The sequence below is a fragment of the Myxocyprinus asiaticus genome, chromosome 15, assembly GCF_019703515.2.
Source record: "Myxocyprinus asiaticus isolate MX2 ecotype Aquarium Trade chromosome 15, UBuf_Myxa_2, whole genome shotgun sequence".
Lineage (NCBI taxonomy): Eukaryota > Metazoa > Chordata > Actinopteri > Cypriniformes > Catostomidae > Myxocyprinus > Myxocyprinus asiaticus.
Genome location: NC_059358.1, coordinates 34,154,299 through 34,180,422, shown reverse-complemented (window position 1 = coordinate 34,180,422; position 26,124 = coordinate 34,154,299). Strand labels below are relative to the sequence as shown.

General features: G+C 39.2%; 2 protein-coding genes across 4 annotated transcripts in view; both read right to left on the bottom strand.

The window, feature by feature from the left end:
• The window catches only part of LOC127452486 (syndecan-2-B-like), a 662,603-nt gene that overhangs the window by 314,588 nt on the left and 321,891 nt on the right, over positions 1–26,124 (bottom strand). The gene's annotated exons all lie outside the window — the stretch shown is intronic.
• On the bottom strand, positions 285–26,124 carry LOC127452481 (catenin beta-1-like). Of its 3 annotated transcripts, XM_051717937.1 has the most exons (17): positions 25,945–26,122; positions 15,237–15,281; positions 10,851–11,075; positions 10,190–10,443; positions 9,864–10,102; positions 9,277–9,478; positions 8,440–8,584; positions 8,204–8,307; positions 8,071–8,097; positions 6,210–6,548; positions 5,893–6,051; positions 5,528–5,647; positions 4,918–5,068; positions 4,465–4,586; positions 1,765–1,825; positions 1,281–1,500; positions 285–1,042 (listed from the first exon to the last, which is right to left on the bottom strand). In XM_051717937.1, exons 2-16 carry the CDS (start codon positions 15,247–15,249, stop codon positions 1,298–1,300), a joined length of 2,364 nt encoding a protein of 787 aa, XP_051573897.1. In that variant the 5' UTR covers positions 15,250–15,281; positions 25,945–26,122; the 3' UTR covers positions 285–1,042; positions 1,281–1,297. The 3 variants fall into 3 exon arrangements, with proteins under 3 accessions (XP_051573897.1, XP_051573899.1, XP_051573898.1); XM_051717939.1 differs by lacking the exon at positions 1,281–1,500 and having other exon boundaries at positions 25,945–26,124; XM_051717938.1 differs by lacking the exon at positions 8,071–8,097 and having other exon boundaries at positions 25,945–26,121.

Genomic DNA, 26,124 nt, shown 5'->3' with positions numbered 1-26,124 from the left:
CTCCACCAAACTGCACTTCTCTCCTGGTATTTAATGTATAGATTTGCACTTGTGATATTTGTATCTGAAACTCCTAAAGTAATAATTTCACAACTCATACAGTAAAATAATTTGTAAATTTTACTCCCTAAACCAAGAAAAAAAATTTAGTAACACTTCGGTAACCTTAGAAACCACTTTCATCAACTTCCCTTCTATTTCTTATTCCCAGTATCTTTCATAATTGGCTAATATGCACCTTGTATGTATTTAGTAATTTTTCCAAAAATAATAAAGTCCACATATGAGATTTCAATTTAAGTCCATTTTATTGTCTAGCCAGGTCATAACCAAGCCTCCAACCGACATCACAGGCTACAATAATTAGGGGTTCTTTTCAAAACCTTTCTAAAGCTACCATAAAAAAAAAAAAACATTTAAAAAAAAAAGACAGACAGAAAAAATAACATTAAAAATTAAAACAAAACTGGCCCCAACAGATTGCAAACCCTTTCGAACATTTGTGATTTATTAAAGCAAGAGAGCTGATATATGGACTTCTCCAATTCTTGGTTTTATACAAAAGCTACACAATGTTACATTTGATCAGAATACAATTCAACAGATTAATTAGTGTTCTACACCATAAACTTGATAATCTCAATGGATCATTACTACTATAACTCAACACTATGAGAGAGACAGTTGAAAAGGAATACAAAGTTCTGCAAAATAAAAGACGAGTATCATAAAGCAAGCTAGATAAGTACCATTACAGACCGAAATATCCTTTTAAAAATAAAAAGTAATAAAAATACAGGCCAGGCTAAGGTTGAAAATTCCATCTTAGGATTTGCTTTTTGGGCTTTCTTCTGTCAATCACACCAAATTCTGACCAACTTTGACCAGAACAAAAGTTTTACTTCCATGTGTTCCCATAGGAAACTCAGCTTGTATTAGTGTGTCAGGCACTTTCAGAGAAACTAGCCCACTCTCTTGAGCCCGCTCAGCAACTCTACAGGCCAAAATCACAATGCAGGTTCATTCAGATCAGACGATACAGCTGCAACAGAGAGAAAAGATGGGGTAGTGAGGAAATTAAAGCCGGATTAAAATAAGAGAAACACACACAAACAGGATTGTAATGGCTTCACCCACATATTCAGAATGCAGTTCAGATTAGTTCTGCAACTAGCGTGCTTTACTCCAGCTTTTCAAATCCCCCACACACAGTGCAGTCAGCACAGATCAAACGCAACCAGCCATTCATGTCGAGTGCATGTTTCAGCATGGTGCCTCACCTAAAAAGTCATTGTATTTACAGATCAGTATCAAACCAGGCCAGCTGATTGCTGTCGCCTGGCGGGAGGCCGTCGATCAGGTCCTGGGCATGGCCGAGGTCGGGCAGGCCTTCTACTGGGTAATCGGGGTGGTGCCCGCCCATCTCATGCTCCATCATGGGATCCATACCCATGGCATCCTGCCCATAACCTCCGGAATGGAAGGAGCGGTAGCTTGGGTCTGCAGATGAGGGAGTGAATGAGAGTGGAGGAGAAGTGGAAGTAAGGGGGAGCAGACATGTTAGAGGAAGCACATTAACACAGGCAGCTCACAACAGCACAACCTCAGTCCAACAAGACCAGAGAACACACAGCATGTGATGGGGCTCAATTCAAGCAGTGTTTTGCTCTTGTTTTGGTGGGTGCAGGCTGAAGCAGTGGATTAGTGAGCATCACACTCTGATATTGAGAGCTCTGCTCATCTCTGTGACGTTAATGAACTTACCGTCCTGTCTGTAGCCCAGAGGCTCTCCCTGTGCACCGATATCCAACCCCAGATCTCCAGTCTGCAAACAGCCGCATAAGAACATGATCATGATGAGAAACTTGTTCACTTCAGCCTCTAATTCTGCATAAATTAGCAACATGAACTTTTATCAGATCAGTTCTGAAACTTTTCAAGTGCTTGAGGCTAGGGGTGGGCTGTATGACAAAAATCTTTTATCAATGTATGAGTAATGTTATATGGTAATGGTATTTATCACTATATTGATATTGTGCTAGAAAATTTAACCCAAACACACAAGCATATAAACCAACCACGTCAAAATAACTTTTTGATAATCCAGTGTTGTGGATATAAACGATAACAGAATCTCTACTGTTTGACATTTCTACAACCGCATGGTCGGCAACCTATGGCACGCGGAGGGGTAATCACTGGCACGCTAGCAACAGCGAGAGAGGAATAGACCATTTTATTTATATAAATTCCACACCTGCATTCCAATCTACATCTTGATGTAATCCTTCCTCATGATCACGCAGCGTGTTTTCATGAGCTGAATGGGAGGCTAAACAAAAAGTTAAAATGTGACGAGACTGCAGTATACCCAACAGATGCATGCAAGCCATTTGCGCATCACGAGCAGGTAGCGCTTCACTTTGTTAATCGCACGAATAAATGCGCCCGCTTTGCTTCGGTCAGACTGCGTGGATGGCAGCCTACATTACGTGTTTCATTTGTTTCTTTTTGCTTTCAGAACAACACGTAATGCAATAAGAAAACACCACTACGAGTCCTTTTAGATTTCCAACCCAGCATACAGGTACACCCTCCTTAAACCATGGACATTCAAAATTACATTAAACGATTAAAAGAGAACACATAAACCCACATGGTGGGGTTCAAAAATCTATTCAAATCTATTCAAAATATAAATTAAACCTGGAAATAAAGTTTTAGGATTATGCAGGTGCGATTAACTGAAAAGGGCTAAACAGTTGATCGGCTTGTGATGCGCGAATGGCTTGCATATAAATGTCATATAAATAAAATAGCCTGCTCCTCTCTCGCTGTTTCTTGCGTGCTAGTGATTAAATGATTACAGTGACATAAGAAATATTTAAGATTCCACACATTTCGTGATCAGTCATTAAATCAGCACATTAACTTTGTTAACTCATAACACAAAAGGACTGGTTTTCTTTCATTAAACCACTTTAGATGCTCTGAAAATTCACATGCAGGATCATTATATCATAATCATCGGGTTTTGCACAATTTTCACTCAAACTGCTTAATATCATTTGTAATGAAAAATAAAAGATTTGTCGGCATAGCCATTGACCAGAAAAATAAAAAATGGCACTCCATGTCAAAAAAGTTGCCGACCACTGGTATATACCCTTCAAACCGCCCAGCCCGACTTAACTCGTTAAACTCTAATACATTATGGGCTGCCGCCCACAATTTTCCACACTCAAATTTAAAAGTACACCATTCACACACACTGTGGACTGCGAAAAAAAATTATATTTGTTTCAGAACCCCTTTTCTTATTTTTTGTTGCCAATTTTAAAAAAAAGTCTCCAATTATTCATAAATAATATTGTGTTTATAATCTTATTTTTTTTATCCCAAATTTATAAGCATGTAATTCTGGTTCTGTTCACTCTCTCACTTTGAAAATTCTTAATTCCACTAGATGGTAGCAAGCATTAGAATTTTTTATCGATCACAATATACAGATCTGACATGTAGGTGGTGCTATAACACATTTTAGCCTTCACAGATGTGCTCATTTATAGACAAAGTCTTATTTTCAGTTTATGCACCACCCTCATTGTTTCATTGAATATCTCAGCCTCTAAGTGGACTAGCAGCTCAATCTATGTGTCCTTAAAAAACTGGGATCCTCATCTTTAAGATGTTATATAACATTTTATCGTCAGTAGTCAAAAACATATTTCATTATGATTTGTTTAGCATGCTTTTCCTGCTGGATAGCATATTTTGTTCTGGACATCTAAGATATAACATTAGATTATTCAGCCAAGCAAGCTCACACAAGTAAAAAAGGCTTATTTTTTAGACAACTGCCTAAGGTAAAAGCAAATATAGCGTTTTTTGCTATTTGGGGCTTACAGCAGCAATGATCGGTGCATAAATGAGATGTATGTATTTGATGACATACAGAAATCATATTTCATTTTGTGATTCTTTTGAAAATCTTTTGAACTGTGGCATTAGGGCAACAAAATATTCCTGAGAATGAGAGCTTTCATTTGATATATGACTTGTCCATTAAGTGCCATATGAAAGACTTTTGTATTCCTATTAATATTTCTACCCCATTACCTCTAGGGGGTGCTAATATGCAATGCTACTGTTTTCAGGCCTTATTTTGTTATTTTTATTTAACAAATGCAAAAGTAATGGAATTCTCTGAAAAGTTCATATTCTTAGCTTTCAAACAATACCTCATACGCCCGGCCTATGTATACGGTGGCTTTAACGTTTTAGGTGTAAACTTTTTGTGCAATATAGCGCCCCCTTGTGGACCCACAGGCTCATATAAACCATAATGCTTTGTTTTTAAGAAGTATCTACCCAGTAAATTTACAAATATATCAACAGCATAATCTACAGCAGGGCTTTGTGCTAGAGTTGATGGCTGGATTTAGCCAAGATGAGCACTCATACCTCGTTCCAGGTCATGGGCTCAGTTCTGAACAGAGAGCTGGTGAGCTCCACAGACAGTCGTTTCTTGTAGTCCTGGGGCTTATCCTCAGACATGCGGAACAGAACTGCAGCAGCGTATGTGGCTGTAGGCGAGAGATAGTGCTGTTAGTGTAACCGAGGAAAAATTAAACGCAGCCCCACACATCCCAGCCACTGCCTCCAGTGGAAATCAGTGAAGGAAACAGCATTGTGGGGAAAAAAATAAATACAAAATCTGCATAGTGTTTTGTATTCACACTTGCTTTTTCCTGTTTATTCTGTGCAAGTTTAACTTGTTTCTCCAAACTTTATGTTGAGACATCTGGAGGCAGTGACACAGTGTGCTGCCATTATTTATATTTAATTGATGTCTTTCTGCATTATTCTGTGCCAGTCAGTTCACACGCAGCTTATTAAGAGGGAGAGCACACTCACCAACGCCCTCGTTTCTGGAGTGGAGGAGCTCTGTGAGGGGAGCGGTGGCTCCCTCTGCTTCAATGGCCTCAGCTGCCTCCTTATCCTGAGCCAGCTCACACAACACACCTGCAGCTACACGCTGGATGTTCTCGATCGGAGAATACAGCAACTGCAGCGTGACAGAAAGGGAGAATAATCTCAATTTTGCAGGAACTGGTGCCATCTGTAGAAAGTTGCTGATAACAGATTTACAACTCTGAACTAGTGATCAACCAGCATGGGTTGTTCCAATGGCCATTGGTGATATCTTAATTGAGAACAGGGTGATCGATGGCCAATATAATGTTGACATGTACAATTTAATGACAGCAAAATGAAATGTACACTAATAAAAAAATTATATGTTTTGAAACTGTCACAAAGGAGGTAAAATGCAGAAAAGCTCAAAATGGCCAAATATTAATTAGGCCATTAATCTGCATGGTCGATATGTTGGTCTATAACTTATATGAACATCAACCATTTATGGCATCATGACTCTAAATCAGTCCGCCAGGAAAATCGCATCATAAGCAGGAGATAAAAGATGGACAGCACTTTGGAAACAGACTCTAATCAAGTAACTGACCTGAACGAAAAGGGGAATAGTATTGAGTCCTCTGATGACGATTCTGTTGTGAATGTCTCTGGCTAGAATGTGCAGCGCTCCAGTGCAGCCCTCCACAATCTCCTCCATACGCACTCCCTCCTGCAACACATAGCATGTGTGAAAACCAAGCCTGTAGCCCATAAACTACTCAATACTAAGAGTTTAATTTATGATTTAGTAATGGATACTATAATGTTACAGATTTGTGCATCTTGCTGGCTTAAGTTGCCTTTCACATTCAAGTCAATCAAGAGAACATTAACTCAGGCCTGAAAATTTCATTTCAAATGTGAAATCTAAGTTTGAGACCATGTGAGAGCCTGTCTGTTCTGCTACTGACTCACCACAAACTGCTGTTGTGTTCCACCCATGGAGGTGCGTCTCTGAGTGTCCTGATGGGCCCGGACCAGAAGCTGCACCAGGCGGGGAATGGCACCCTGCTCTCTCAGTGGGGCGTGGTTGGCGGAACATAGTGCCAAGTTACGGATCAGTCCGACTGTGGCCTGGGAAAGAATACAGCCATTTAAAAAAATAACTTCCTTTTTAAAACCTTTCCTTAACATCAAGTTTTTAGTCTGCTGACTACTGAAAATGCAAGTTCAGGCAAAATGAAAGTCAGTAACTTTTGAATACAAAACTCTTCTGATTGGTGGATAATTACCTTAATGAGAGGCCAATGTGAGGGAGGATGGAGTAGTTTGACCACTACAGGCAGTCCATAATGCAGCCGCACTGCATTCTGGGCCATCTCTGCATCCTGGTGTCTGGATGTGAGGTGACGGAGAGCGCAGATAGCTGGCTCTGTGATATCCTCCCGGTCTGCGGCACGAAGAACAGTGCGCACCAGTGCCTCGATGCCACCCACTTGGCACACCATCATCTTGTTCTTGTAGTTGTTGCATGTGAGGTTGGACAGGATTCCAGCGGCACACGTCACCACGTTAATGTCATCAGATCCAAGCAACTGGACCAGGGTGCCCAACAGACCCTCCATGCCCTCCTGCAGACCAGAAGCATCCATAGTTGAGACATGATACTTTATTCAACCCAGAATTGACAATTATAAATTAGTGGTCGACCAATATATCGCAGAGGCCGATAAATCGGACGATATTCAGATTTTTTTAAATTATTGCGTTGGCCGATACATTTTCCCGTTTGCCCGATTTGTTTCTTGAGGGCGCTGAGAATTGCCTGCTTGCATGTGAAGCGACTGAGACATGCAAACGACCAGTCACAGTTTGTTTGGTTGATATGTGCCATCGTGTTTCTACAATAATAAACCGGTGTGCAACAGTGTCATTTAAATGGTCTGCAAATCAGAGCTGTGGCAGATGCGTTTGAGCTCATAATTTTAAAGTGCTCACCTGTTTCATTCTCCCTCTCTCTCCTCAACAGTTCCCTGTAACTTTTAACTGTCTTGTCTAATGATAAAAAGGCAAATATCAATAAAACTAATATCATTTACCATCTGCAAATATGCACATATCTCGTTTAAACGGTTGTAATTCACGAACCTCACAAAATCCAGTGTTTTCTTCCCATCAAGCACTTACCTAATTTCTTCCTCTGAAGTGCGTACTCTATCAGCCAGAATCAAAACTTCAGGATAAGGATCAAAAGTTCCTCTGATTCACAAATCATGACAGGCGGTCCGTGACAATCCAAGCAGGTGATCCAGGCTGTTTAAACTGTCAGGAGAAGATTGCTGCTCGTGCTGGATCCACGAGCGTGAGTGCAACTTCAAAGTAAAAGTGCTTTGCGTGTGCTATAAGTAAATGTCTAATTCACTATGCATTTTATGTACAATTTGTTTGATTCTGTACTTTTTTTTTTTTAAATGCGATTGCTAACGTGGACATGCCATTCATGGTTGCTGGACTACTGTGTGTACTGTTATTTCCTTCTTCCTAATATAATAATGTTTTAATATGCAAATAAATTACAAAAATTTGATGACTAAACAGAAATCAGAAGAAACTGCTATCTACCATTTAAAATACAATATTATTTTATATTATTATAATAAGTTAAAGTTTGTGAAATTGAGTATATATAGTGCTAAGCAATTTTATGTTTGTTATTTACTATATTAAATTTTGTGATGTATCGGCATTGTATTGGCCTATCGACCACCCTGCTCTCTTAATATCGGCAAATAAAAAACCCATATCGGTCGATCACTATTACAAATTGTAGGTTTTGTACTCCTGCACAACACCAGTCACAGCCATTCGTAACATTTTATGACAAGTTACATGAGGTTGTAAGCCTACCATGAGTGTGTAAACTTAAAACACTGAATAATTACAGAACTGCTGAATATCCCAGAGATGTTTAAAAATTCACAATAACAGCTGGGTGAAATGTACACATAGCACAGGCATTACAACCAAATGTAGCATCTGTTCATGCTCTATCGACACTTGTTCTTTCACAATTGATGTCCTAACTGTGTGGGGGTTAGTGCTGACTACAGCCCCAAACCACTTGTCACGGACAAAGGCAGGAATGACTGTTACCTGCACATCTACTTCTGCTAAAGACGTCTTCTCCATGGAAACAAAGGGGAGACAGAAAGAGAGGACTCATGTAGGAAGAACAGAAGACAGCGTAAAAGAGATGAGGGAAAACGAGTGCGAGACACATCTGTACCTGTTTGGTGGCGGCGTCTGAAAGATTCCTTAAAGTCCACAAGCAGTTCTGTACCAGTCGCTGGCTGGGATCTGTGAGGTGAAGGCCGAGTGCTTGCATGCCACCTGAAAAAACACACACACAGCTTGTATTCATTCACTCCTGTAATAAATAGTGAAAACTATTTTGTAGCTGAGAGTATCTTATAATCATTTGGTTCATGGCAAAATTTTGCTTGCCCATGCAAGTCAACGCACCAGCTTCAACGATGGCAGGTTTGTTACTGGAGCAAACAGAAAGGACTTTGAGCACTCGACTGTTGGTCCACAATAGTTTCTCATAGGTGTAGGTCCTCATGATGTTGACCAGAGCCTGTGGGCCTCCGCTCGCCAGAATGATAAGCTGCAAATAAAGGCAAATTATGCGATTTATTTTATACTCGGGTTAAAGTCCTGTTCAATGTAGTGCATGCAGCACAGCTCATAACTTAAGTTTGTATACAGGATGCCCTTGGTCTTTGTGACATACAAAAAAGCACAGAAATTGTGTTACATGATTTCCGCATCTTTTGACTAATGAATTTTCATGATTTGTCCATGATTTTGCTATTTACATTTCGTAGAAATTGCACTCACAAAGAGCAATTTCTAGCCAATTAAATATTTTGGAGCAGAGCCTAATTAGAACAATTTAAACACTAAAAGACATTTCCTCAAATTTTTAGGATTTTGTCAATTTCCATGACTTTTCCAGGCCTTGAAATCACAATTTTGAAATCCCCTGATATTTCCATGTTTTCCATGACGATGGGAACCCTGGTGTAAGCTAAAATAACCAGAGAATTTGGCAAAGTAATACAGTTCAGTGCCAAGAACACAATGGAAGCACAAAACAAGAACGTCACAACAATTCCAAAAATAGCAGCGATGCAGATCAGTGATGAGTGACATAATACAATGCCGTTTTGAAAGGAAAACACTCAGTAAACATGCGTGCAGTTGGCTAAGAACTCTAAACCCCCTGTTGTGCCTATGAGCCTATTTTAGATGATTCTGCCTTTTTGAGCAAAAACTGAAAGTCTTGAAATTTCTTACTTTGCTTTCCTGATTGCCGTATGCCAGAATCTGAAGACAGTCTGTCGTGATGGCAAGGAATTTGACATTTGTTTTGTTTAACAAGGCCACCATTTTCTGCAGACCTCCGGCCAGACGGACTGCCATCTTTGCTCCTTCCTGATGCAGCAGCAGGTTGTGTAGAGTTGTGATCGCATAAAACAGTACAGAGTCCACAGGGGAGCTGAGGAGACCACAGTAATTTTAATTAGAGCCAAACTAGAGGCAAATAATGGGATTCAACCTTCAGCAAACACAACAGATCTCAGTTTGACTTCAAAACTGAAGTTCACTTCCCTGATTAAAATGGAAAAGGTATTCAAATTATGCTGTGTATTTGTCTATTTAAAGGGATAGTTTTCCCAAAAAAATGAAAAATCTGTCATTGTTTACTCATATTTACTGTCATTCAAAACCTTTACGACTTTTTATTCCAAAGACTCCCTTTGTGTGCCACGGAAAAAAGTCTTACACATTTGGAACAACATGAGGGTGAGTAAATGGTAACAATTTTCACTTTCGGGTGAACTATCCCTTTAAAGACTGATACAGCTTGAAGGAGAACCAACCCAAGCATCTTCACAAGGGCAGGGATGCCTCCCGATTTGAAGATGGCGAGCAGGCCTTCTCTGTGGTGGGAGACGTTGTGCAGGGTGCCGGAGGTACAGCGGGCTGTCTCTACGTCATTGGTGTTCTGCATGGTCCTCACAATGGCCGATACCATCTGCGGGGATCGCATGATGGCATGACGAGAGGCCTCTTTCTTAGAAAGCTGGTGCACCATTACAGCTGCCTTATTTACCACCACCTGACATAAAGAGAAAATGAGAAGTTAACACAGTCTGACTGAATGTCACAACACCGGTAGCTTTTGGCAATCGGTCTCCATTCCCACCTGATCTTCATCGTTCAGTAGTTTGGTGAGCTCTGGAATGGCACGTGTGGCCAGCTCTGCGTCATCCTGATAGTTGATGAGGTTGACTACGGCGTGTTTGAGCATCTGTGAAGGTTCTGCCAGGCGCTGGACGTTTGTGGGGTGGGCAGAGTCGAACTGTGTGGAGGGGATTTGCATGCCCTCATCCAGAGTCTCAGGGAACATGGCCGCCCGGACTCTCTGTGCTCTGGTCATTGCGTACTGACCATCAATGTCTGTAAAGAACCACAGCAGTCTATTAGCAGCATATCAAGCAAATGCCTTTGAATTATGCACCGTTAATGTAAATGACTTCAAAGATCTGTTAGGTCTATGAATAAAGTAGCGATTAAAAAAAATAAAAAAATAAAATAAAATTAAAAATAAAACAGTAAACAAGCCAGCCAGAACAACAAACAAGCAATTATCTTAGTGTCACGTCTTGCCCATGACCCGTGTGAGCTGATAGTTTAAATATGTATGATGTAAGTGTAATATGCATTTTCTGTTCTATCCTAGGATTTTTTTAATAAATTATATTAATGTATCTCATTATTCAAGTTTATTTTTATTCTTCCCATCAGGTATATTAGTTATTCTTAAAGGAACACAAAAGAGGCTGGAATAGAAATGCATAACATACCTGCTACCTGCTCCTGGTTGAAGGACTGGTTAAAGCCCTGCTCCCACTCGTACAGCACCTGATTATCTACATCCTCTTCCTCTGGGTTGCCCTTGCCACTCAGGGATGGGGCAGTTGTGGTGGCCCCAGAGTGGATACCTGAATCTAGGTATGACTGCTGCTGCCAATGACTGACTGCAGCCTTGCGGTCCGGCTCCATGGCCATATCCAGCTCCATCAGATCAGCTGCACATGAAGAGACATTACATAATGAGATTATCACATCCATATACAGATTTCATAAAATGGATCGATACAGGCTATAGCTTACATATAACATGTTATGACAAAGCTCCTGAAAAAAGGTTAAAGTATCTGTATCGGCAGATCAGATGACGTGAAAATTGGAAATTGGTATCAGCTGAAAAAATCCTGACCAGAGCATCTCTAAATGTTACTCTAACTGTCGATCAAGGATATTTCTGAACTTTGCAACCCTATTTGCAATGCACTAATTGTCTGGTTCACTGACTGAATGTTTTTACTGATTAAACGTCATTTTATAGGATGTGAGGAGTTGCATGTGACCGTGATCTTTGAGTACAGAAGTGCCGCAACAACGAATCAAATTTATAATAATCAACAAAGAATTTTATCATCAATTAGTTGGATATGTGCGTTGTGCATGGAGAAGCTCCGAGAACCCCATTGAAAACCTCTGGAATGTGATCAAGAGGAAGATGGATGGCCACAAGCCATCAAACAAAGCAGAGCTGCTTGAATTTTTGCAACAGCAATGTGAAAGACTGGTAGAGAGCATACCAAGATGCATGAAAGCTGTGCTTGAAAATCAGGATTATTCCACTAGGGATGTGCGAGACTAGTCGACTAGTTGAATAAACGGTTCTGATGCTGATAGTCGACACTGGAATTACTAGTCTGTTAATATTTCCCCCCATTAAACTGATAATAACTTTTACACATTTATGTTTGGCTTTATATTTTTTTACAGAGGTTGCACTTAAATTACTGTCATATTAATGTTACATATTTTAAATTGAATTAATAATACAAATATTATTTAAAAAAAAGAGGGTATCTGGAGCAGATACAGAGTTTAATTTCACCTCAGGCTGCATGTGCTTCTTCCCTCTCTCACTCGCGGCGCGTGCAGGAAAATGTCCTCTTGCTAGACAAGCAAACTCAGCAAAGTAGTAATGAAATCACTTCAGTGGTGTGGGAATCGGCTTTCCAAACGTTTGAAAGTCCCTATGGATGTTTTCACATTTGAGTCTTCTTTAAATCTGTGCAAGCTTGTACGTTATTTTTCCGCTGAGTGGGCTTTTTCAAGCGCAGGATAGACGCCTCAGGTGAGTCAAGTCCCGTCTTTCACCGGACCATGTCGACAGGTTAATTTTGCTCATCCAAAAAATTATGCTTTTGAGTAAGTAGCCTAGAAAATAACTGTTTTAGACAGGCTATTTTCAACAAGGTGCCGACTGCTTAACGTGTTAAACTATCTTTTATTCTGTGTACACGTCATGTTTAGAATACATTAGGTTTATTGTAGGCTACATCACAGGCCTATTTTTTTTCTATTACTTGGTGATTTCCGTTTAGAACAGGCTTTTAATGGTTGTTCCATTAATCCTGCACTATTCATTCAATTGTTTTTAATAAATATGTCTTAAATATTCGCTAATGTTGATTCAGTGAATGCGTGTCATGTTCTATATTTAACGTGCAATGATCATAATTCAAGGCGAGCATGTCGCAGATTAATGCCCCTTTTCAGTAGAATTTAGCATCGGATTTGGAATAGATTAAGTATTTTAAATGGGTCGCATAAACACACTTTTTTTTTTTTTAACTGTTTTCTGAAGGTTGGTTTCTCTTTAGACTAGTCGACTAGTCGGTTACAAAACTTCCGTTTAAACAACAGTCAAATTAGTCGTAGCGCACATCCCTATATTCCATCAAATATATTCTGAACTCTTCCATATGAACTTGTTTTCTTTGCATTATTCGAGGTCTGAAAACACTGCATCTTTTTTGTTATTTTGACCAGTTTCATTTTCTGCAAATAAATGCTCTAAATGACAATATCTTTATTTGGAATTTGGGAGAAATGTTGTCAGTACTTTATAGAATAAAACAAAAATGTTCATTTTACTCAAACACACACCTATAAATAGTAAATCCAGAGAAACAGATCATTTTGCAGTGGTCTGTTAATTTTTTCCAGAGCTGCGTATACAAATGTTAGCACTTTTAAAATCTGCGATTAATGGCAACTGATTTTGAAAAAGCATGCGATTGACAGAGCACTAATATTAACAGAATTCATTATTTTCAGCTGAGCACAATACATTTTTCTATTTTGGTCTCAACACTGCCCTGAGCTAGGCTGATTTTTAGTCCCACTCCATTCCTAATGGATAATTTTGCACCTAAATTAACAGTACTTTTTGTTTAGTTTTACAAGGAAAGGAACAGTATCGTCACTCGAACCGAATCGTGAGATGAGTGAATTGTTACGCCTTTAATCATTTATGGTTTTTAATGAATATTTTATATAGTAATTTATCAGATTGCCCTATATTACAGGTAATCCTGTTTGTTAGCACAATCATGTTATGGTGGACAGACTATTTAAACTGGCTGCATAAAATATTTAGAATAGGCAAAATACTCAGAATATGCTACTTAAAAATGCCACTACCATCTGTATGACTGATGTTTTCATCTGTGTGTAACCATGTGCAGCAGGCACTAGAACCCGCTCGACTTCCCTTTATCTACCAAATGTGTCAGACCTGCTCAGTGAAGATTACCTCAGGATCTACACATCATAAGCAATATTTGACCTTGTTTTAATCAGGAGCATTTACTCTAAACAGTGTGTACATTTTTTTTTTCATATTCTGTTTGTGTCATGAAAACAAAAACACGACAAATAAGCCACAACTGTTAATAACATACATATGTAACTCTATGCTGCATATAAATAAACAGCTTTTAGTCTGAGTGAAACAATTTGCCTGAATTCTATTAATTCATTAAAGGGATAGTTCAGCCAAAAATGAAAATTATCTCATTATTTACTCACCCTCATGTTATCCCAGGTGTGTATGACTTACTTTCTTCACCAAAACACATTTGAAGAAAAATAGAAAAATATCTTAGCTCAGTTGGTGCTTAAAAACGCAAGTGAATGGAGATTTTTCTTTTGAAGCTCCAAAATTCAGACAGACAACATATACATTATCGATACGACTCCGGCGGTTAATGTCTTCTAAAGTGACATGATCGCTTTTGGAACGAAAAAAGATAAATATTTAAGTACTTTTTAACTGTAATCCAACACTTCAGGTAGGCTTCACGAGAGGGTGGAGATCACACAGTCTCTAGTGTGATGTATTTGCATTGCCATGATATGGACGTAATCTCACGTTCTCCACTTGGTTTAGACATCCAGGATAAGCACACAAATGCACCATTGGAAGTAAAGACATAAATAACAGATCTGAACCAAAAAAAAACAAAAACAAAAAAACACCAAGATACTGTGCAGTGTTCCTCTTTCTCATTTGTAAACGGCGCTACTGTTCCGGCTGTGACACACGTGCCTAAGTTCTCACGTGTTTGCAATGCTAATGTGATTACGTCTCACACACACATACCGCTTCTGACCGGAAGCGTGATTTAGATAAAAAAAAAAAATAAAAAAAAAAAGACTTAAATATTGATTTGTTTCTCACCCACACCTATCATATCACTTCTGAAAATATGGATTAAAACACTGGAGTCGTATGGATTACTTTTATGCTGCCTTTGTGCTTTTTGGAGCATCAAAATTCTGGCACCCTTTCACTTGCATTGTATGGACCAAAAGAGCTGAAATATTTTTCTAAAAATCTTTGTTGTGTTCTGTTGAGGAAAGAGTCACATACAGCTGGGATGGCACAAGGGTGAGTAAATGATGAGAGAATATAAATGTTTGGGTGAACTATCCCTTTAATTGTTCTAGCATTTGTTAAAATGTTATGATTTGATAATATTTAAACTGGTTGTATAAAGTTAGGGTTAGGTAGTACTTTGTATAGGCTTCTTTAAAACGCTACTACCATCTCTATGATTGATGTTTTCATGTTTGTGTTTATGTGAATTTGTTTTGGGGTGTAGAATGTTTGACCGGCCGACATTAATAACGTATATATTGTGTAAATAGGTCACTTCGGACTTTAAGTCGCAGGACCTTTCAGATGATGAAAAAAAGACTTATATTCTGGAAAATACAATAGTGGTGTAACTCTACTTGATATTTAGATTTTCTAAAAAGGCATTTTGCCTTCAAGTAGACTATAGCAGAAGTAAAGCAAAAATGTTGCAAACAGCAAAACTTACATTGGGTCGCCATGGTTCTCTCAGAGCCAAGCACAGCTTCCTAATCTGAAAGAGACACACAGCAGCATGGTTAATTTTACATTCTCCATGCCAACACTCACACAGTCATACACTGGTCAAACACTCAACTCCATCTCTCTCTCTCCAACACATTCCAGAGAAGTGCAGCGTTCAGAAAACACAAGCCCCAGTGTTCTGACTGAATACTCTCGGTTTTCTAACCTGACTGCAGCTGGGATGAATGTGACAGGATGTGCCACATTACACACAACCGCTGTTATTATCTGCAAGTCCCTAATGATACACTCCGGAAAGGGCCATGATGAACAATAAACAGTATGAAAAAGAAACTCTGAGAATTCAGGGATTTGGGAGGTTTCTGTAGCCGTTTCTCCATTCTATCAAGGGTGTGCACGAATCTACTCAATATTTCAGTAGAATGTTATCGTTTAATTTAAGTTGTTCCAAAAGGCACACTAAACTTTTAAAGTATAATTGTAAACTTATCAAAATGTAAGGTTTTGCAAAAATACCTGTATACACCCACTTGAAGGGGGGATAAAAACATTATTCTACCAAGTCAATCAAACAGAAGCATGATAAAGCTTGAGTAAAGAACTGAGTCACTTCAGATGTTCAACCACAATCTCCTCCCAAGCCATGAGAATTTTTAACATATTTCCTAGCAAAAGGGGTGCTAAAAATACAACTTTCTATTATGTGCTTAGTTAGAAACCCCACAATCTTTAGCGTCAATATGCGCGTGACATTCTTAGCCGATTGCCTATCAACAGCAGCAGTTAACACCTACTGAAGCGATATAGAATTCAGCAGCTCTGTCTGGGGGCCCCCAGTCTCATTCCCTTTTGTGAGGCCTCCCCCAGAATTACCATAACACAGGCCCTGAATCTTCCTCCTTTATTAAGGCATGGAACGCCTTTCTCCGAGTCAGTAGGCAGAATGCAGCTCCTCACAGAGACGTCCTACATTCTCATGTTGCCTTGAGACCCAAATTGTCGGCCCATGTCTCTCTGTGTCTGCTAGCGAAACATACTGTTCCCTTCAGTCAATCAAGTCTTACAAAACACAAACACGCTGCAGCATGTAAAAGGTCACTTGGCTGAAGTCAACACTGTTTACTTTTTTTGACCATGGTGAGGACAAAAACATCACTCCAAAAGTTTCAGTTCACTCTCGTCACAATTTAGTTTTTCCTGTTCAGCAGTTGCTAGTACACATGGAATAACACCGCAGGAGGTTTTAGCTACATGACGCAGGAAGGACTTGGCAATTAGTCTGAGAAAAATAGCTTTCCCTGTATACTTGACTCTAAAGTCTTGCTCACTTTTGTCTGGATTTTGCTTTTGAAAGCAGCCTCTTCAGTTCTGGTGCTGAATTAGGCCAAGTAAGGAAATGCTAGACAATATTCACAGTGTATTATAGAAAAATTTCAATTATACACAAACAATGCCCCTTAAAAAAAACACCAAGTCAGGAATTTACATGTACGCATACTAGGGATGGGCACGAGTACTCGGGTCCTCAGACTTGGCAGCAATGATCGATCAGGAAAACGATGATCGATGGTGATCAACATGATGTGACATTTCACTTAATTCAAAATTCAGTGACAATTACCTGACAACTTAACACAAATGTGTCAAAGAGGGAGCTTATTTTTAATTTTGAGATTGATTACGTTGCGATTTTGAGGGGTACATTGACTGTCAGAGACGTTTCATAGAAACCAAACTAATATACGATGCTGCAATGCTATTGTTACGATAAAAGAGCGTAAATAACAGTGTTTTGAACACCAGTCTCTGCAAAACGTTTGCTAAGCACGTTTTATTAACATTTAATGTAAGAAATTTGACTCGTTAATGGATATTATTTAAAAAAAAGTGAATGATTGTCACTGACTGTAAACCTCCCTGCCATGGGTGCCGAAATGTTTGCGTGATTTAACACACACCTGCATCTCGATGAAATGGGAGTTGAAGATTTCCGCACGAGTTTCCAAGTTAGAAGTCCAACCTAGTCATTCCGTTGCACTTTCCCCAGCTGAATGGTGGAAATTCCGACTCCGAGTTGAATGGAACGCTTCATGAATCATCACAGCAACAACAATTCGGAGCATCACGGCTTTCCCCACAGAAGTGAACACTTGGGGAGACACACACACCAGGCGTGTGGCAGTGGACTCAACGTGCTGCGAGGGTTTCAAACAGCTAGACAAAGCTCAGCTAAATGAATCAGAATGCAGCGTCTTCAAAACTGAACTTCAACTTAACATGCATATTAAAAATGCGATGGTTATGGCATCTCCTGTTAAGCCTATCGTGATTTGATCAGACAGTCACTAAAAAAAACTGGTGCACGCTTACTAAGATTACTACGGTAACCTGAAGGAAGAACAGACAGACATGTGTTGTGCACATTCTTTGAGTTGGGCAGCAAATCTTCACATAATGGCAAAATATGATGCATTATATTTTGATTATGCAATCTTTTATACATTTTGTAACAATTATTTTATAACAGTCTATAATAATGAATAGATGTTTAAATAGAAAAGATGTTTGTCAGACATGTTATTATATATACGGTTATGTACATGTCATTGCCCCTCGAGTACTCGATGAGTATTTGTGTAATTAGTCCGAGTACTCGAGTAGACAAAATGACCAAAATGCCCATCCCTAACACATACATGACTATAAATCTATGGTTTACCATTGTCAACAAAAAAGTTGTTCATATAGTGTTTAATCAAAATGTATCACAAAAAAAAAAAAGAAGAAAAAAAAAGCTCCAGGTAGAACAGATTCTTGCAAACGGTGCAAGATCCAATAACAATCCCCATCCGATACCAGTGTTGATTTTTCCATAATCAGTTTAGAATATCTATACCACACTCTGTGATACTAACTGGGAGTACTCTTTTTATATGTAAAGAAACACAAACCTCTAACTACACATTAGGAAAAACTTTAACTAGTCTACTGGATAATGTAGCAGCACAATTAACAGTAATTGCAGTGAAAGTCTTCAGTAGAAAAGGAGCCATTTTTCTTTGCAATTTTTTTTTACTTATATCTGGACTTTAAATGATTTTGTTCACTTTAGTTGTAAGATATCAGTCCACTTTTCATTCACACAGTTATTTTCTGGAACCCAGTCAACTTAAATATTGTTGTAATTTGTAAACAAATAATAATGATAATAATAAATTATTATTATTTACTTTTGGAAATAAATGATAAATCCCCAATTCCAAAAAATATGGGACAGTATGCAAAATGACAAAAACAAAAATGAGTGATTTGTAAATTATATTCACCCTTTGGTATATTGAAAGCACTACAACTACACAATGTTTTAACTTGTGATTTTCATTTTTTTTTTTAAAGTAAAAAATGTCATTTTTTTATTTTATTTTTTTATGTACAGTATTTTCAAAACGAACGATTGCAGCAAACTCCAAAAAAGTTGAGAAAGGGGCAATTTAAGACTAATAACAATTTGACGAGTTGAAATAACAAGGTGATGTGAAACAGGAGATGTTAAACAGGTGAGGCAATCGTGTCATAAGGAGCCTCCAAAAACAGCCTAGTCCTTAAAGAGCAAGGATCGTTCAAGACTTGTCAACTTGACAACAGATACTTCAGTAAATAATCCAGCACTTTGAGAACAGTGTTCCCTAAAGACAAACTGGAAGGATTTTGGGCATTTCACGCTCAACAGTGCACAATATAGTTAAAAGATTCAAGGAATCTGGTCAAATCTCGGTGCGTAAAGGGCAAGACAAAAAACATTTCTGAATGTGCGAGATCTCTGATCCCTCAGATGTCACTGTCTTAAAAATAGTCATTCATCTGAAATGATATCATGAACATGGGTTTGGGATAACTTTAGTAAACCTTTGTTATTCAACACCACTCGCCGCTGCATCCACAGATACAAGTTAAGACTTTACTGTGCAAAGCAGAAGCCCTACATCAACACTGTCCAGAAGCGCTGCCGACTAGGGATGTGCGAGACTAGTCGACTTAACGGTTCTGATGCTGCTAGTCGACACTGGAATTACTAGTCGGTTAATATTTCCCCCCATTAAACTGATAATAACTTTTACACATTTATATTTGGCTTTATATTTTTACAGAGGTTGCACTTAAATTACTGTCATATTAATGTTACATATTTTAAATTGAATTAATAATACAAATATTATTTAAAAAAAGAGGGTATCTGGAGCAGATACAGAGTTTAATTTCACCTCAGGCTGCGTGTGCTTCTTCCCTCTCTCACTCGCGGCGCGCGCAGGAAAATGTCCTCTCGCTAGACAAGCAAACTCAGCAAAGTAGTAATGAAATCACTTCAGTGGTGCGGGAATCGGCTTATCAAACGTTTGGAAGTCCCTATGGATGTTTTCACATTTGAGTCTTCTTTAAATCTGTGCATGCTTGGACGTTATTTTTCCGCTGAGCGGGCTTTTTCAAGTGCAGGATAGACGCCTCAGGTGAGTCAAGTCCCGTCTTTCACCATGTCGACGGGTTAATTTTACTCATCAAAAAAATGTATGTTTTTGAGTAAGTAGCTTAGAAAATAACTGTTTTAGACAGGCTATTTTCAACGAGGTGCCGACTCTTAACGTGTTAAACTATCTTTTATTGTGTACACGTCATGTTTAGAATACATTAGGTTTATTGTAGGCTACATCACAGGCCTATTTTTTTCTATCCTATAGCTACTTTTTTTTTTTTACATCATAACTGTTACTGGTTAATGTTCTTTACCGAACAGCTGTCATATTAGATCAATGGTTAATGCATGACTGCACGGCGTGAAATACACGCAACTTTTCAGCGCATTTTTTTCTCTCTCATAGATTTGGCTTACCTGTTAATTATTTTCAACAATGTCCTGACTGTTTTAATATGTTAAGTAACTTTTACTTGGTGATTTCCGTTTAGAACAGGCTTTTAATGGTTGTTCCATTGATCCTGCACTATTCATTCAATTGTTTTCAATAAATATGTCTGTTAAACATTCACTAATGTTGATTCAGTGAATAAGTGTCATGTTCTATATTTAACGTACAATGATCATAATTCAAGGTGAGCACATCGCAGATTAATGCCCCTTTTCAGTAGAATTTAGCATCGGATTTGGAATAGATGAAGTATTTTAAATAGTTCGCATAAAAAATTTTTTTTTTAAACTGTTTTCTGAAGGTTGGTTTCTCTTTAGACTAGTCGACTAGTCGGTTACAAAACTTCCGTTTAAATGACAGTCAAATTAGTCGTAGCGCACATCCCTACTGCCGACTTCTCTGGGCTCGGTCTCATCTTAGATGGAAAGTAGAACAGTGGAACCGTGTTTTTTGGTCTGATGAGTCCACATTTCAAATAGTTTTTGAAAAACAAAGCTGTCGTGTTATCCAGGCCAAAGAGGAAAAGGACCATCCAAGCTGTTATCAGCTTCAGGTCCAAAAGCCAGTGTCTGTATGGGCCTGGGGTGTGTCAGTACCCATGGCATGGGTAACTCGCACATCTGTGAGAACACCATAAATGCAGACAGATATGTACAAATTTTAGAGCAACATATACTGCCATCCAGCACCGTCTTTTCCAGGGATGTCCTTGAATTTTCCAGCAGGACAACTTCAAACCACATACTGCCCGGATTACAAGTGCATCGCTGCGTAAGCAGAGAGTATGGGTGCTAGATTGGCCTGCCTGCAGTCCTGACCATCTCCAACTGAGAATGTGTGGTGCACTATGAAGCGCACAATACAGCAACGAAGACCCTGTACAATTGTGCAGCTAAAGACCTACATAATGGATGAATGGGGGAAAATTGCACTTTTTAAACTTAAACTTGTGTCTTCAGTGCCCAAATGCTTAAGTGTTATTAGAAGAAATTGTGTTTCACAGTGGTAAACACTCGACTGTACCAACTTTTTTAGAGCGTGTTGCAATCATTTGATTTGAAATTACTGTACATGAAAAAATAAAAAAATGAAATTCCCAGGTTAAAACATCATATGTGTAGTTGTAGTGCTTTCAATATACCAAAAGGTGAATATAATTTACAAATCATTCATTTTTGTTTTTATTAGCATTTTTCATACTGTCCCAACTTTTTTGGAATTGGATCTGTACAACAGTAATACATTTCAGTCATGCACCTTTAATTTTAAAACCCTCAGGATTTTATTTTGACAGTCGGAACACTCCAAAAAGTCCTGTAAGAGTCTGTATGTAGGCTAGTTCACAGCAATTTAATTTAAGTCTTTTTCAAAATCTGGTGAAATGCTTCTCCGATGCCGTTCTCGATGCATGTTAGGCGAACCAAACTATTGAGTTTCTACATCTGAGATCTTGTTCGTGTGGCGCTCGCATATTGCACACCGCTCTGAGGGCCACAAGCACATCAATAGCATGTGTGTGCTATGCATATCAACAGAGCCGAGCTATTCATTAACACGCTGCACATGCATACTATATATTTACTTATTAAAAACAGCATTTTGCGATTCACAAAGCTATCGCATGTCTTCAGTTGGCTTTGAATAAAATGTAGAAGTCATATGGACTACCTTAATGGTGCCTTTATGGTTCTTTTATGTCATTTTTGGACCTTGACAATAACGAACATGACTAACACACGGTACTGGATTTTTGGATTGTGCGCACTGGACCGATAACCGATCCATCTAAAATCTTAACTATCGGAGCTGATACCGATGCAGGTATCGGATCCGTGCATTCCTAGATAAGACTGTACATTTATCCCTCACAGCCTCCCGTTAAAAATCAAAGATGGCGCTGCTGTGAATAAGGTCTATACAGAAACAATTATTGGTTCATTTCAAGTTAGACATCACAGAATGAATGACTTGTGGTTCATTAAGTTGTTCCTCTACCAAAAAGACCAGCTGACATGAGTCATTTGTTCTGGAGGTAGAGCTGTATGTTTTGATGAGAAGATTCAAAAGAACTGGTTTAGGGTCATTTGTCAGGGAATCGGACTACACTGGTTACGATGTATACTTCATTCTGTTGATTAAAACATTGGCTCGTAAGAGTAATCCGTTTGGGAATCAAGCCACCCTGATTGCACTGTACATTTTACAGTGTAGATTCGAAAGAACTGACTCAAGAGTCATTTGGATCGTAAATCGGTCTACACTGGTTGTGCTGTACATTTAGCGCTGCTGGTTGAATAGCGGTGTTGCAATGCTGCTGAATGGTAGCACAGGAAACACTGAGTAATTTAGCAAGGTGTGCCATCCACATTGGCAGAAGAATACACAATTAAGAACTGTTGATGGAACAGAAAGTCATGAAAACCATTTGGTTCCGTTATTTAAAAAAAAAAAAAAAAAATTAACTGGTTTTGAAAAAGAGTTCCCAACCCTAGCGTTGTGAATGCATTTGTTTTACAAATGGAATTCTCACTTGGACCAACACAAACCAGGTGCCAAAACAAGCCAGGTCCAGGATGTGAACAGAACTGACTCACCAAAGGATATGAAAACCAATCTCTAAATCCCAATGCAGCAAACAAAGCAGCATATTTCACTCCACTTCCAATGCAGTCAAAACTACCTGGTCAGCTCTTGCATATATGCCAAAAACGTGGACAGCTCTCCTCTAGCAGGCAGCTGTCAGTATTGTGAATGCAGAGCATGTATAGTATGTTTGATAAAGGGATGTGTAAAATACAATGCTGCTGCGGCACTCTGCCTGGGGCTGCCGAAAGTTTGAGCAGTCAGTCAGATGCTTAGTCTCAGACTCCTAACATCTGCAGACAATTGGGGAGATACACCCAGCAGCATACAGGCCTTAACCCCCTGCGGTATTTCTGCTCATTCGCACACAACATGAGGTGACAACTGAGCCTAAGCCTTCAAGAAATCCCCCACATCAGCTACACTTAACAGTCCTCTCGCTCCCAGTAAACTGAGACGACTCATGGAAATAAGCCTAACAAACAACTGCATGTTAGTCAGGGTCAATGATGAGGTCACGTTGATTGTAGTAGATGTTCAGTTTTCACTACGAGGAGTCCATCGCTGGGTTATACAACCAGCTAAATGGTCTGTGTGAGACTAGAATCGTGAAGAGAACAACTTGAGGGTGAGCTGTTAAATTAGCTGCCCTCACTTGTGTACTTATTTCACAGACAGACTGGCTCAGGCACGGAAAAACCCAACCCAAGTAATAATGTGTTTATTTTTCACTGCCTGGGCAAGATCAGACACCAATTTGAAACGTGTAGCTACTGTTAGTCCTTCTACAGATTTGAACCTGGGTGCAGTTGGCCACATTGGAAAAAAAACGGGAGAAAAAGAGATATGTACCATCTATACTTCTAGCGAAGATGTTACTAACAATGAGCAGTAAATAAGCACTCGTTACTCATGGTCCCAGTCTGACTTGGAGCTTGGCACACAAATCTATGTTATGCATACGTTAGCTCAACAAGAATTTCAGAGTCAGCATTCTCAGGAAAGACTAGCATCTGCAACACAAGCCAGCTGAAAACAATAACCTGGACTGAACCTCTTGTTGTTCTGTCCATTTTCCACTTTATCCACCCTGGCTGGAACTCTAACATTATTAATAAAATAAGTTAGAACCTAAAGTGAGCATATAGCTTGTATATTGCTTGAAAAACCCCAAAGTAAAAGCAAAAGTATACACTGTGCCCGTTACATACTGAAAGACAGACTCCTGCAATGAAACCCGAGGAGGCGTGAGAAGACTGAGGCATTTGTTTGTAATCCTTGGCATTCAGACAGCATGTGAATTTAAATACCCCCCCAATGGCTTGGACTAAGTGCCTGTTGTGACCAAGAGTGAATGCAGTTTAGGTAGTGATTTCAACACCCAAATGAAATTTCAGAAATCAGCCGATTGTGTGCAGCATCTGAAAAGATTGCCTCAGTTGCTAGATCCCACTAACATTCTATATTACAAATCTGCTCCAAATGTGTCATTTGTGATGAGAGCTCCTGTAACAGTCCGAGTCTGCACACATGTGCACGCCATTAAATTTGACTGGTCTCATTGCATTGACTTCACATACCTGATTCATATCCAAAACACACTACAGCCACTGTGCAACCGAAATGATTAATGCAGATGCAAATATGACATAAACACTGAGAACCTCCATCCCAAGGACTCAGAAATGCAACAAAGTAAAGCGTAAAAACAGTGTCCTTATAGCACTGATGAACTAAATGATGAGGGTGCATTATTTGACCAACGTGTGGTAATGCTTCTTGAAAACTAATTTTGAGCTTCACCTTCACTTAAGTAATGAGTTGAAACTGTCATGTTATTTCAGTATTCCTAAGTATTGACACTTTCCAAAATCTTCTCATAAAACAGACTTCGTAAACTGACAGACAAGTAATTTAGGAGCACATACTATAGCCAGGGATTAAATAAAACAATGTAATGCCTGATGTATTTTTCCCCCTACTCTGGAGCACTCAATGGCATAGTAGGACATAGGTGGAGGGAAATGCACATATGTCTGGGATCCTTTTTAAGCAAAGTGAATCATGAGCAAAGCCAGGGGCAGTCGTGGCATTTTATGTAGAGCTAAAAACATCAAGCCTTTACCACTAATCATTAACCTACACAATTAAAAGTAAATATACCAAACACCAAGAAGCTGTGCAGGTTACGGTCATTTCAGTTTGCAATAATGTCACTTAACGAATCTGACCAGCAAACACCCACAGCTTGGCAGAAATATCAGAGGTGTATGCTGTAGAAAAGCATGAGTCAGTTGGATATAATGTTAAACAAGTGAAGGGTTATTATGGTATGGAACATGGGTTTGAGTATGCGCCCGTGTGCGCGCATTGAGCCCGACGGTCCCCACCCCCATCAACATACTCAACAGAGTCAGATTTCACTCAAGCTCCTCCTCGACTTCCTCTCAACGGCCAAACACTTTAAATGCCTTTGTTTGTTTCTTACAAAGACACTTTAATATGGATCATATTCACAGTATCTACCATTAAAACACGATTGTCGTCGCATCATCAGGGTTTATAACTTTAAGTGATACAGCTGGTAACGCTAGACTACCAAGTTAAAAACGAAATCAGACTGAAGGTGGCAAGAAAGTTCATTAGCAAACTGCAAAAGGACACTAAACATTTAGTTGTTTTGTTGTATATGGTCCAACTGGGTTGAAAAGTCAACTAGAAAACTGCATTTAGTTGACTAACTTTCCATCTACAGCTTCACAGTTAAACAAACCCAAGACACATCACGGCAAAACAAAACAACTTGAGCTGTTAAAATGTACGACATAAAGAGTAAAGAGAAAACAAAACGCCACCATTTATGTAAAACGAGGCACATTTCCAGTTGAACTAGATGCGATTTTACATAGTCTCCTCAGAACATTTTAATGCTAACCAATTAGCAGCAAAGACACTTAAATGTCTCCGTCAAAGCTTTAAACACACAGTTTCTGATCATTCCGACGTTTCGAATATTACCGTCTGACACGTTTGCGCTTATATATGTGAATGCAGGTGGAATGCGGCCGCGATGTTTGGAGTCATGTTTCCGCAGCCTGATCACCTCCTCATTTCCCACAGCTGCGGTAAGACCGTCAAAACAAGCCATGCAACAACCAACCACACATTTGATCTGCCCACAACATTTACCTGTGTCAAAATCTGTATATTCCGTGTTCGTTTGCCAATACCTCAACACGAATAAAGGCGACAATCCGTTGAGAAAATGTCAGGGAATGACCCGCAGCGCGCGGCAGCTCCTGCTGAGAGTGAGTGAGTGAGAGAGTGCGCGCGCGAAGAATCCGGGCTCGCGCAGCACCAGCACACGGG

What these genes read in the sequence shown, in the direction of transcription:
- LOC127452481 (XM_051717937.1), bottom strand. An exon ending in CAGACGCCGCCACCAAACAG is followed by an intron (nt 8,098 to 8,203) that starts GTACAGATGTGT and finishes TCCATGGAGAAG; the next exon opens with ACGTCTTTAGCAGAAGTAGA. An exon ending in GAACACAACAGCAGTTTGTG is followed by an intron (nt 5,648 to 5,892) that starts GTGAGTCAGTAG and finishes TATGTGTTGCAG; the next exon opens with GAGGGAGTGCGTATGGAGGA.